General features: G+C 36.9%; 1 protein-coding gene across 1 annotated transcript in view; it reads left to right on the top strand.

Annotated features, from left to right (window-relative positions):
• The window catches only part of LOC145999467 (putative serine--tRNA ligase, cytoplasmic), a 34,053-nt gene extending 21,415 nt beyond the window's left edge, over window positions 1–12,638 (top strand). The window contains exons 6-10 of the mRNA XM_083136434.1: window positions 1,680–1,901; window positions 3,713–3,902; window positions 5,119–5,216; window positions 7,010–7,139; window positions 12,233–12,638. Coding sequence (XP_082992560.1) covers window positions 1,680–1,901; window positions 3,713–3,902; window positions 5,119–5,216; window positions 7,010–7,139; window positions 12,233–12,354 — 762 coding nt within the window. The 3' untranslated portion in view covers window positions 12,355–12,638. The remainder of the gene's footprint in view (window positions 1–1,679; window positions 1,902–3,712; window positions 3,903–5,118; window positions 5,217–7,009; window positions 7,140–12,232) is intronic.
• Window positions 12,639–13,665: the final 1,027 nt, after the last annotated feature.

The following is a 13,665-nucleotide window of genomic DNA, read 5'->3' as shown; positions in this document are numbered from 1 at the left end:
AAAATAAAAACACTAATTATATACATTGTTCACCAAACAGCCTTCTTCCCTCCATTCCTCTGTCCCCATCCATCTGCTCCAAGTACTTCCGTATATCCTTTCCTGTCTCTTCCCACTTGTGCATTAAAATCACTCATCACAATCTGTCATTTCTTTCCTAGGTGTTCTTCCAAGTCTTCTTCAAATTCTTCTTTCTCCTCCCTTGTACATCCTGTTTGTGGGGCATACACTGGAATTCTTTTTATTACTTCCATTCTTACATTCATTTTTAGTTTTATTATTCTGTCATTTACCCTTTCTACTTCCTCACTTATTCCACTTCTGACTACAAATCCAACTCCACTTTGCCTCTTCTCTTTAGTCCCTGTCCAGTACAGTTTATAGTCCTTCCTCAATTTCATTTCTCCTCTTCCTTTCAATTTCGTTACGGTCATTCAAAATATACCGATCCCTCTTCTCTCCATCAGATCCACAATTTCTTCAGTTCTTCCTGTCGGTGTTCCAATATTCAATGTCCTTATTTGTAGCCTGTGTTGTCTCCAATTTCCAGTTCGGCTTGCTTCTTTCTTATCTCGAATTTTTTGTTTTCGGCTGTCGGTTAATCGGTCGCTACCTGTGGGTTCTCGAGTACACCCTTGTTTTCTGTCAGGGTTCCAACTCCTTTTGCCTTTCTGAATCCCTCCAGGCACACAAGGCAGTGGGGGCAAACACTTTTATGGTGGTGTTTATTCGCCATGACACAAGGTTTTCAATGGGTATCTGTGGTATTTTCTGAGTATATCCATGCCACTGGACACCCTCCATACCCTGATAGTACCTTGGACTGGTACTGCTTATTTGGGTTTCCCCTTATTTGCAGCTCCCCCTCATATCTGAGGGAGGTTTCACTATCCACAACCTGTGACCCGTCCAGGTCTTAGACACAAAATTTAAAGTTTGTTTACCGACAGTACTTCCTGAAGTCTGAATTATCCTGCGAGTTATGCAATTCACAGAAAATTATTAGTTCCGCTAAAAATTTTAGAAATGTTCGAAAAGCAAAAACAGGCTTCTTTACATGGGAATAAACTTAATACTCTAACAACTACATTAATGGGCTATTATAAGGTAAATGTTTATATAATAACACGTGGCACAACAGCTCATATGGGCCTGGGCCCTTCTACTGGCTGCCGGACTCACTCCCACCTGCCAAGGTGTGAGGTCATCCAACCAGTTACGGGGTGATGTGTGGTCACCACGATGAACCGTTATTGTATGTTTCCCATGACCTTATTACGCTACTAATTTGTAGCTCCCCAATTTCCTCACAATGGTGGGTGTCCACTGGTCCCGTATGCAGGCCGAAATCTCAGGAGAAAAGTTGTTATGCTTCCCCCAGGACACCCTAATCTGCACATGTCCCATAGGCGGAGTCCAAAGCATGATAACTTACACTCACTGTCACAGTGCAGGACAAGGGAAATTTTTAATTTGTGTAACAAGCGTAGTTTTTAAATGAAATGTATGGTTATGTTCACCATTTTAACTCTGGAATGTCATTTTATATACTGCTTTTGATCCTGAAATGTGCCCAGGTATTACACTTTGGTTTTCGTTTTAGTTGTTTAGAAAGTGTTTTTAATATCTGAAATTTCATTTATATTTTTGTTGATTCTTTTCATTTTCTTTTTGTGTAGGTACTTGGCAAAGGAAGTGAAAAGGCCGAAGAGAAAGATATTGAAGAAAAGTATCTAATCGCCACTTCAGAACAGCCAATAGCATCATTCCACAGAAATGAGTGGATTTCTGAGCAGACCCTTCCAATACGTTATGCTGGGATTTCAACTTGTTTCAGGCAGGAAGTGGGTTCACATGGTCGGGATACTCGAGGCATTTTCAGAGTCCATCAATTTGAAAAGGTACGTATTAAATTAATTTTTCCATTGTTATTTTAATGATTGGGATGAATAATGAATTCATGAGGGAACAGTTGCAATGAAATTCTCATGCTTTACCCAGGTTTCAACCTACTTGCCCAGAAAGACTAAGGAAATGTGACAGCAATGTGTAGAAACATTCAGCAATTTGGGGAAGTCATGGTATTTAAATTTTTCTGCTTGCCAAGATTAGAGACTGAAAACACATTTCATTTTCTCCACCTATCTGGTTTCTTTCGGGGGAATATTTGTATAAGGTTCTATAGTTTTATGTAACCCTACACTTTACGTAACCCGAATCGGCTATCCTCTCGAAGTCTAGGGCTTTTTAACAGCCAACTGATTCCCAAACCACCAAAACATTTTACACTCCCTATTACTTAGCATACCTATGACCTGTAGCAGCCTCCCCGATGACGTAGTGGTAGCATCTTTGCCTTGTAATCAATGTGTCCTTGGTTCGATACCCAGTGGAGGCACATAGTGGTTCGTATCTCACTTTAAACTGTAGGTCCAGTCCCAATTAGCCTTACTGTGCATCAAGTGGGCTTAAAACATTAACTCAAAACCTATGACCTATAGGGCTCATTCAATGATGCCTCACCGAAATATCTTTTTTGTACAGTTTACACAACCTCCCCTTCTTTGTATATACATAGTTTCATTACAGCTCCAGTAAAAAATGCTCCTGGTTGCCTTTTGCTACCTTACAAAACAAGGCACTTTCCCAGACTTTGCTCTGTGAGTGAACTATTTACCATAGCTCTAACCTGCTCTCTCAGTTTATCACTCACGAGTCCGTACGCAGTCCTATCGTTAAGTGCTGTATATCTAATTCGAGCTACACACACTATTTACTGTAGCGCTATCCTGCCTCCACAGTATATCATGCAGATCTCCCTAGATGCGGCACTCACTCTCTGTGTATGCCTTTCATCCATCTTGTTGACATCTCTCCCGAACGAGTTGGAACTGGATATTTATACTTCCATGAAAACTGGCTCAGTCACTGGGGCGAAGAACCTTTTGTTAAAATTTCAAACCAGGAAGCCGTTGAAGGAAAACAATGTTTGAAGTCATGGCTACCGATAAATTTTATTTGATTTTTCGTCATTTATTATTTTTAACTGTTGAATAAACTTGATTCGTTTGGTAAAATTTCAAAGTTGAAAACTTGCACCTAAATAATTATAGCGTTGTTTGGCAAATTACATAATATTACCTGGAAAGCCATGTAGTTTGGTTTTGCAGAATGAGTAGAACTCTGGTAACCACTTACCACATAATGAAGAACTTTAAAAAGATCTAAGATCAATTACTTACGTGTGTGAGTACGATTTGTTGATCAAAACAACATTTCAGAGGTCAAAAAATGCAAGATCAAAATTATGTTATGGATTTGCAGTGCATAGGAAGTTATTTTATATTATTTCTTGCCCTTCAAATACCACTGATAAACATCCTGTGTGATGCCTTTTCTCAATGTCACAAAATGTTGTTGCAAAGTTAAACATTTCCAGGATGTTCACACTTTGAATATACTGTGAGATTCCAGAAGACCATCTGATATTGATGCCACCACCAATGCATATTGACGTAGCTTTAATAGAAATATAGGATTGGTTAAACTATTGGCAATTTACCAATATCTTATTGAAATGCCAGTGAAGGGAAAATTATTGTCTACTGATTAATGGGTCACATCTCTGATTTTTAGTGTAGCCTGATTTGCCTATACTGTTTCATCATTACTTGAAGTACTCTTGCACTTACGTGTGCATCTTATCTTGTAGGTTGAGCAGTTCTGCATCACTTCACCACATGATAATAAATCATGGGAGATGTTTGAGGAGATGATAAGCAATGCTGAGGAATTCTGTAAACTGCTTGGTATTTCTTACCGAATAGTCAATATTGTTTCTGGAGCTTTAAATAATGCAGCAGCCAAGAAATTCGACTTGGAAGCTTGGTTTCCAGCTTCAGGTAAGCATGATTTAGGCATAGTTTAATTTGCTGACTTGTTTCAGTACATGTGCATAGAGAAGTAGATAATTTTTTAAAAAAATATAATTTGAAATGTTTTATACTTGAAGATATTTTTTTATTAACATAACATATTTAACACCTGTCTTTAGTTAGTTTTTTTTCCAATGTTTAACCTTTAGTCACTGGATGGGAAGTCAGCTTTCCATATGTGGAGACCCGTTGAGGACGACTGGAAAGCCAGCTTCCCAACACCACGTGGCAGCAATTAATGTACTGCTTCTTCAAAACTACACATAATACAAGTGTTGTTAAAAAATAAACCGAACTTGCATTATTGTGATAAACCATCCAGGACTTGAATCTGCAGGTTGTTCGTCAAATTTGTGTGACACGAGTATATACTAATGTTCAGTTCAGCAACAACTTTACATATGGTGTGACAATGGTTTGCATATATGACTTCCCACACCCTTTCTACGTGATTGATGTCAGTAGAGGTCGATGGGCATCCAGACTTTATGCTGTCCTTGATGGAGGTTCAACTCAATCTGAAAAGTCCGTAGCATTCATAACACTGTGTTCAACTGAAACATTCCTCATCAAAGGCTTCATACAAGATGTCGTACATCTCGTTGATAGTTTTCTGCAATTTCACACATACTCACTGCTCTTCCAGTTCCTTCATGGTAGGGGAACTGAAAATTGCGGTGGGCAGTCAACACACCTGCACTCAACGTGATCTACTGCATTACTGCGATTAGCAACAGCTTTGAAACTGGGCCAAGTAAATAACTAAAGACACTGCTAGGTTCTCTTAAACAAATTTATGTACAAACTTTACAAGAAGAGTTCAGTTTCTTTTTGAACAGGCCTTGTATTTCAGTTCTACCTTTTTTGTTCATTTGTATACATATGAAACTATGCCATACTCAAATTACAAAAACAATATATCCATTGCTACTATCATTAACAAGCAGAAATTGAAAAAGTCCTTTGTTTCCCTTGTGTCTATTCTGGGGTAGATCTTACAAATGGGCTATTTACTCTTCAACCATCACTTTTTGCTTTCGTAGACCATATTTGCCAAACAGAAAAGCTGCCTTCTGAGAAAAAGGGGCTGGCACCTGAATGAGTTTTTCTTTTTTTCTTTCCTTGCACCATGTTTAGCTAGTTGAGATGAGCTGTTAAAATTGCATTTTTTTTTTTTTTGCAGGTGCTTTCAGGGAATTGGTGTCGTGTAGTAATTGCCTAGATTATCAGTCCAGGAATCTTCATATAAGATACGGACAGACGAAGAAGATGAATGCACAAGTGAGCAAAAGCTTTTATTTTGATTAGGGTGTATCATAATCAGCTGCTGATATAATTGGTGTCATTATTGTAAAGTAATAATTTTTATTTAATCAGATTAATCAGCTAGTCTAAAAACCCTGGAAATGTCAGGGAAATTTACTTTTTCCTGGAAGGAAAAAATCAATGTTTTTGTCCTAGGTCAGAAAAAGTAGGTTTTTGAACAAAATAAAAAAATAAGACAAGCAAGAAACTGTTAATTTGTTGTGAACGAACTACACTTCAGTTTGATATACTGAACATTACTGGTAGTGTAGAAATTCATGTTAAACACTTGTTTTGAAGTCTTTATCATGTAGAAATCTACTGCAAGTGGTTATTGATAGTTACACCTTTCTTGTAGCAATTTTTGACAGGGGGTGTGTTTGGTATATAGTTATCTGATTTATATATGGTACAACACCAAAATTTTACTATAATTATTAGGGCTGAATCGATACCGATAGTCTCACAGATTCCCACCGATACCGATGCTTGAAAATTGTAATAATAAAAAGTTGTTCAAAGTGTTGAATAATATCAGTGTGTAAGTATTCCATTCTAATTATATGCATCAGTTTACCAAGATCTTTGCTTTAAAATATTCCAGAAATACATCATAATATTAAATTACATGTTATGTTGTCACAAAATTAATTTTTCTCACACAAAACTGTTGCAAAAAAAAAACGAAACTTCGAATTTTGCATAATATTTAGGATAATTAGACTTCGCGAAAGTGTTGCATGGCATTTTGCAGGGCCTGTGAATGATCAAAATGCCTGTAAATAGATTCCAACCAAGACTTTTCGATACCGATACCTCTGATATCGCCCAATACATTAGCATTGGTATTGGCTCAGCCCTAATAATTATGTATTATTACAATTTATATGAATTTGTAAAAAAAACAAAACAAAGAATTCCTAGTTAATCATTAGTCAGTACATACATTTCAAATATGTATATAGTTAACATTGATATTTACTTGCTTCCTTTCCCTAATCAGTTTCTCTTCACATTACCTTTACATATCTTGGTTAAGTGGTATTTCAAGTGTTAGTATTTAGCTAAAATATAGTGGCTCTTTTTTACACATATCCATATACCATAATGATTGGTCTGGAAGAGTCAGAAAATTTTGCCTTCATGAAATTGTGGACATGCTGAGTAATTCATGGACACTGATTTGGTCAACTAAATGCAGAGTTTATTTTTCTAAGTCAGAAATCATAGCAGTCGCCTAGTTTTATGTGTAATTTAAGAGGGTGAATGCAACATCCACTTTTTAATACAAAACATTGGTATTTTAAGATGGGATCGCATATTGTACTAGGAACAAGTTAAAGCTTCATATCTGTCTATTCCTAATGTTTTATTAGGAATGTATTACAATTTAATTTATTCCCATTCCATATATACTCCTTGCCTGCCTAATATATCACCTCATATGCTTTTTTATTTCTTGAACTGTCTGTTTTTGAGTTGTTTTTTTTTTCAAGAAGTACAGCAGGGGTGTCACAAGAAAATTTTGACCAGAGATGTGTATGTATATCTCTCTCTCTATCTCTCTCCCTCCCTCCTAGCCTCTCACTCACTTTGCAATGTTAGGTAAAAACAATTTTTGCTTAGTTTCCAGTGCATTTGATCTGGTTTATTTGTTATGTATTGTATGTTTGAAAACTATCAGAATTGATCAATTAATCATCTTGCAGATAGTTAAATTCTTGGAAGCATTTTTTTTTTCATTTGATAATAGTTGTTAATCTTTTCAGACTGAATATGTGCATATGTTGAATGCTACCATGTGTGCTACTACCAGAGTTGTTTGTGTCCTCCTAGAAGCAAATCAAACCGAAACTGGAGTCAAAGTCCCAGACGCATTGAAGCCATACATGCCAGAAGGTAAGTTGGTGATTTAAATGTTTGATAACTAGAGACCAGATGTTAAGCAATAAAAAAATTAAAAATAAGCAGGCAAAAAGGGATAGGTTTGTTGATAACACTGCTTGCTTTAACTTAAGTAGGTGACTGACAGTTGGCAATAGAAGAAGTCACCGATTTGGAAAAACTTTCAGAAGTTTCTCTTTCAGAAAGAAGTTTTGGGCATCACACAGGAAAATAGCCATATTCAAAATGAACTTTTGTTTACGAAACCCATATGCCCTGTCATGATGTCATTTTTATGACATCTGTAACCGTAAAATGTAGGCATTTTGCCTAACATCTGGCCTATACTGATAACTTTCTAAAATTTGTATTCCATCATATTTGCATAAATAGTAGTGATTAAACACATTATGGAAATTCCTAGCATAATGGAATAGTGCTGGACTTATTGACACTGAGAGTTAATCTGCAATTGTGAGGAGTAAGCAGTACCAAGCAATGTAGAATCCACCACAAAATAAGCATTGGGGAAACATAAAGAATGCATTTGTACCAGTCCTTTCATTCTTCTCTGAGGAACTGATCGATAGAGGCACATATTTTTGGTAAATAAAAAAGCAAAATTTCGGTATAGAAACTGAGTCAATTTCAGGTTCAAAAGCGGTAAATAAAATAAAATATCGGTGTTATAGCGGTGAAAAATTGGATCAAATGTGGTATATAAAAAGACATTTTGGTTTTAAAATTGTGAATATAATCCTAAATTTGATTTAAAAATTACACTTATTCCACAGAATTAACATTTCACTTCTAATAGCCCATTTATGTAGTTATCAGAGTGTTAAGTTTATTTCTGTGTAAAGGAGTAAATTTTTGTTTCTCCAATATTAACAGCAGAATTAATCAATTTTCCGGGAATTGCATAACTCTCAGGATAATTCAGACCTCAGAAGGTGCCACATCGGTGAATAAACCCTAAATTTCGTGTTTAAGAGTTAATTTCACTTTTTTCTGTTCATTTCGCATTATTTCGTGACAAAACATGGTCACAAAATGCATCTCACACCTTTCAAAAACATGAAAAATTAACACTACAATGTGTTTTTTCAAATGTCGTTTTTTTGACAAAAACAAAATATGCATGCCCCTACTGATCGATAATGATCTGAAATTGCATTACACATGGATGGTAGAAATATTGTCAAATTTCTTAAAAACAATAAAATAACACAAACAGCACGGTAAAAAAACACTTTAGGAGTTCTTCCAAGCTTTCGATTCCACCTCAGGATCATCATCAGTGCTAGTCGAGAGTTGACTGAAGGGGCACGGTTGAAGTTCCACTGTCGTTACTCGCAACCACGTCCCTAACGTAGCTTCTCGACCAGCCCTGATGATGATCCTGAGGTGGAATCGAAAGCTTGGAAGAACTCCTAAAGTGTTTTTTACCGTGCTGTTTTTGTGTTTTTTATTTGTTTTGAACAAATATGTTGCCGGCACGTGACGTAAGACGTTTTTTACTGTCATATTGTCAAAATTTCTCGTTTCTGTGTATCACTGATTTCAAATGTGGACAAATCAGCTATGAAAACATATTGCAGTGAAGGACAAAATGAGGTGACAACTCGCGATACTATGATAAAAATTTGCTGGCCCCCGTGGCGAAGTGGTTAGCACATTGCACTACGATGCTAGGGGTCCTGGGTTCGAATCCCGACCTGGGAGGATGTTTGTGAGTATCCATTCATCAATTTCATCATGTCATCACTCATCTCCATCTTCGCAAATTAGCCAAAAGTGGCACAAAAAGCAAAGTAAAATAAGGCAAATCAAAATCAAAATGATATGACAAAAATTCACAAAATTTTCACTGGTGTCACTTTGGTAGACACCATATAGTAAAAACTCAATATGCTGACGAAGGCAGAAAGTTGTTTTATTATGAAACATAAACTAAACGTAACGTTTCAACCTTCTATCAAGGTCTTCTTCAGACTCTGTACCAAGTACAAATGTAATAAGGTACACAACAGGACAATATACAGGTAATGGACAAAATAATATGAACACGAATGCAATTGCAGAAAACTTGTATTAGTAGGGGGTTGGGCCGCCCTTGCCTGAATGACAGCTTGTATCCTACGTGGGATAGACAAATAAAGGTCCTGTACAGTGTGAACTGGAATACGTAGCCACTCCTCGCACAAAACAGTCTCAAGTTCCGAAAGTGTCATTGGAGGTGGAAACCGATTACTCACTTTGGCCTCCAAAATACCCCACAAAGGCTCAATGATGTTAAGATCGGGGGACTGTGGACACCAGATGAGATGTTCTACCTCATCACTGTGCTCATCAAACCATGCATCAACGCACCTAGCAGTGTGAATAGGGGCGTTATCATCTTGGAAGATGGGGCATGCATGGGGAAACAAAGTCTAAACCATGGGATGGAGGTGGTCACCCAGGATGGTGCAGTACTTCTCTGCGTTGATTCTCCCACGCAGGACGACAAGTGGGCCAACACCATTCCAAGATATAGCCCCCCAAACCATCACAGACCCCCCACCATGTTTCACGGTAGGCACTAAGCAGTCAATATCAAATGCTTCAGCAGGAGTTCTCCACACATAAACACGTCCTGTGGTCTGAAATAACGTGAAAGACGATTCGTCTGACCATATCACATGTTCCCATTGCTGCTGTGTCCAATTCTTGTGCTCTTGGCACCACCTTCTTCGTGTCACTGCATTACGTGGAGTCACCAACGGTTTGGGGATGGCAACTCTGCCATGAATGTTCACAGAATGCAGCTCCCTTTGAATGGTTTTCGTTGATACAGGGTCCTGGAGGTGATTGTTCATCTCTGCGGTTATCTGGGACAGTGTTGTCTTGTGCTTTCGAGTCACTATTCGCTTCAACACACGTCGAACCCTGTTGGATAACTTTGTTTCTCACCCACTATTCTCCTTTGCAGACGTTGTCTTTCCATGTTGTCTGTAGGCTGTCAGAACAGTTGACACTGTGCTCCGTACTACACCAACAAGTGTAGCTGTTTTTGTCACAGATGCTCCAGCCAGGTGGGCTCCTATGATCATGCCTCTTTTGAAGTCTGAAAGGTCGGACATACCTGCATTTGACGGATAGCTGACTGCTCGCATGCAACTCTCACACCAGCTTCTGATAGACTGATATGTTTGCTTTCATCGCCACTAGATGGTTGAAATCTCTGCTGAGTGTTGTTCCTTTTCCACGACGGCATATATAGGCCTTTGCAAACCAAGGTGTTCATATTATTTTGTCCATTACCTGTATATATATATACACAAAAATACTCCCCTCCAGACTATTAGAAAGTAGTTCTGGAACAATCTAGCAGGTGGCTTTCCTTTGTCAACTGTACTTTCACATGAAAGAGAGAGTGGTTGGACTCTTTATCTCACAATCTATTTCCTTCATTCTTCTTCCTTCTTCTCTCCTCTTTCTCTCTTGTCCTTTCCACTCTTTCTAACACCTTCTTCCATTCTTTGTTTAACATCAGTCCCCCATTCCAGTTCATTGTGTCTTCTTCACCTTTCTTCTCTATTTCCTTGGCTCCCTTCCATTTTCTCACTAGTATTCTCTTCTCCCTTCCTATCTGCTTAGCCTCATCCTACTCACTCTATGTCATGTTCTGTTTCTCTCGTGTGTTTAAATATCGCATTTCTCTCTCTCTTAAGCCGTACATCATCCCTATGTTGTTTCAACCTGTCTTTCATCCTCTTTTTCGTTTCTTCTATGTACACACTCTGACATTCTTTACATTTCACTTCGTAGATAATCTCTTCCTCTTCTCTGTTTTCTTTTTCTTGTTTGCATTCTTCGCTATTCTTAAGATGCTTCTCCCTCCCTTCCTGTAAGTTTTAATGCCCGCTTTCCTAAGCACTTTGCATATCTTTTCTGTGGTCTTCCCATACTCCTTATTCCAAACCTCCTCTCTTTTTCTTTCTCTTCCTCTTTTTCTTTCTCTTCCAATTCTCCCCTGCCACTTTTCTTCCTTCTTCTGTTTATGTCCAGTCTATCCTCTTTCTCATAGCCATTATTTTCCAGCTGTTTCCGTAGGCTGTTTATTTTGTCTTCTTTTTCACATTACTTTCTAAAAAAGTAAATGTCTAAATATGCAACTTCTTTTTCACTCCAGTCGCCTTGAAACACACATTTATTAAGGAGGTCAATATGAACCTTTCAGGTTCTTCAAGTACCATTTCTAAATTTATATTGGATCGGTAGTATATCGGTTATCGGTGTTGGTAAATTTTGTATCTGTATCGGCCAAAATTTCATATCGGCTCATGCCTACTTTTGATAAATAATCATTCAGTGGCATTTATTAGACTCTTAGATACTCTAATATTTTCAAAGGAAAAGCATGGGAATAAAATATATGTACTGATGATGGAGGCGAAGCTCATATGAAAGCAACCTGTAAACTGTAAACATACTAAATTTCTGTTGCTTTAAAACTCAGTATTTTTCATAGGCAAAAATTGCAAATATTTTGTGTAAAATAATATACAAAATACTAATCATGTTAAATTATAAATTGTCATAATCATTAAGCACTAATATTTTGCAAACTATGATTCTAAAAAAATCGCCAAAATTCAGCTGCAAGGACTAAAAAATATTTTAAGTTACAAGTATATATAGTACATCCAAAATGTTTTATTTTTACTTGAAGAAAAGTTACTGCAATTATTATATAGTTTCAGTAATACATTCAACAAAATTTTCAAAATTCAGTTTGTATATGCATGATAAATAGGCTAATGCATGCCCTAAATCGAAGGGCAGGAACAAGACTGTTAAATTTTTGACATGCCATTAGGTCAGGAAAAACCAACAATCTTTTGCCACAAGCAGTTCTTTTGGTATGCAGAATAGCATTCTATCTATAGACTATAGAAAGAAAAGGTTGATCAGAAAAAAACATTAACTGTGATTTAAATAAGAAATAAATTTTAAAGTTTTTATCCACCCTGCTTTTTACAGAACCCCTTACCTTCTTGCATCTATACATAATTAAAATATTTTGCGACTTGCATAAAATGCACTTATTCTGTTCTTACTAGCTTACAAAGAAGAAATCCCATTTGTGAAGCCAGCTCCTATTGAAGAAATAGAAACAAAGAAGCAACGAAAACCCAAGACAGCCGAAGGTGGAAAGGGTGATAGCAAGCACAAAGAAGAATAAAGATCATCAATAGGTCTGCTCAGACTTTATTATTTAACACTATTTATTTTTGTATAGTCACAGACACTTCTGGGTTGTAACAATCCCATTATCTTTCAATGGAATCGATACAACCGAGAAGTGTCCATGATTGTACACACTGTAAATTCAGTAAGTTCACATAAGTGAGCTGTTGAGTAAATGTTATAATTTAGTGGATATAATTATTTATAATTTTATACAGAGAATTTGTTTGAAACCATCACGCTTGCTTGTAAAATATATAAATAAACATTCCACTTTTATTTTGGCATTTTGATTCATTGGTCGAGCTACATATTTATGGTGAATTAAAGATTTAAGATTTTGGTATTGAAACTGGACACATATCGGGATCTAAAGTGGTATATAAAATGGCATTTCAGTGTTAAAATAGTGAATATATCCCTAAATATGATTTTAAAACTATACTTACTACACAAAATAAACTTTTCCATTCTAATAGCACATTTTTGTAATTGTCGGAGTATTAAGTTTATTCCTGTGTAAAGGAGTCCATTTTTGCTTCTCAAATATTTACAGTGGAATTAATCAATTTTCCATTGTTTTCATAACTGACAACATAATTTAGGCTTCAAAATGTGTTGTGTTGATAGATATACAGGGTGGCTCAATAAGTCACTTAACACCCTCAGTACAAGGCCACTGCGGCATGGAATTTGAAATTGGCGCTGACCAATCGTTTTCTGGCCAAGGGGGAACCACATTGACGCCACCCACACGGTCGGTGGCCATCTTGATGTCTGCCATCTGGAATTCAACTTCAGAATTTTAAATGGGAAGGGGGTCGTGCGACATATCAAAATGGGCTAGAATTTCACGAGAAATGCAATGGTGAAGGTTTTTTCGACGTATCTTTAACCAGTAAAAAGTTATGACTGAATTCTTGTACCAAATTGCTCCTTTTTGAGGTGTTAGAAAAATGCCTTAAAATTTGTTTAGCGCTTCGGTAATGCATCGAGATCAAAGTGACGTCTATGGAGAGACGTTCGCATGCCATTGCACATTATTTTAATCGGATACATCCATGAAGAGCTGTGCATTATGAATGGTTGTCGCGAACAATTTACAGTGTGACGCTTCCATTGAATTAAAAGTCCTTCACAGTGACAAGGCTAATGTTTATGTTCATAAGGAAGTTCATAAACAGAATATTCGATGATTTTTATCTGATAACCCATTTTCGACAGATCAAAGCTGAATGGTTAGTGTTGGTAAGTTAATGGTGTGGCGTGCTGTGTGGAACACGATTGGTTAGTCAATTTTCCATCA

Source organism: Lepisma saccharinum, chromosome 15, assembly GCF_977018435.1.
Source record: "Lepisma saccharinum chromosome 15, izLepSacc3.1, whole genome shotgun sequence".
NCBI classification, from domain to species: Eukaryota; Metazoa; Arthropoda; class Insecta; order Zygentoma; family Lepismatidae; genus Lepisma; species Lepisma saccharinum.
This window is presented reverse-complemented; position numbering and strand designations above follow the sequence as displayed.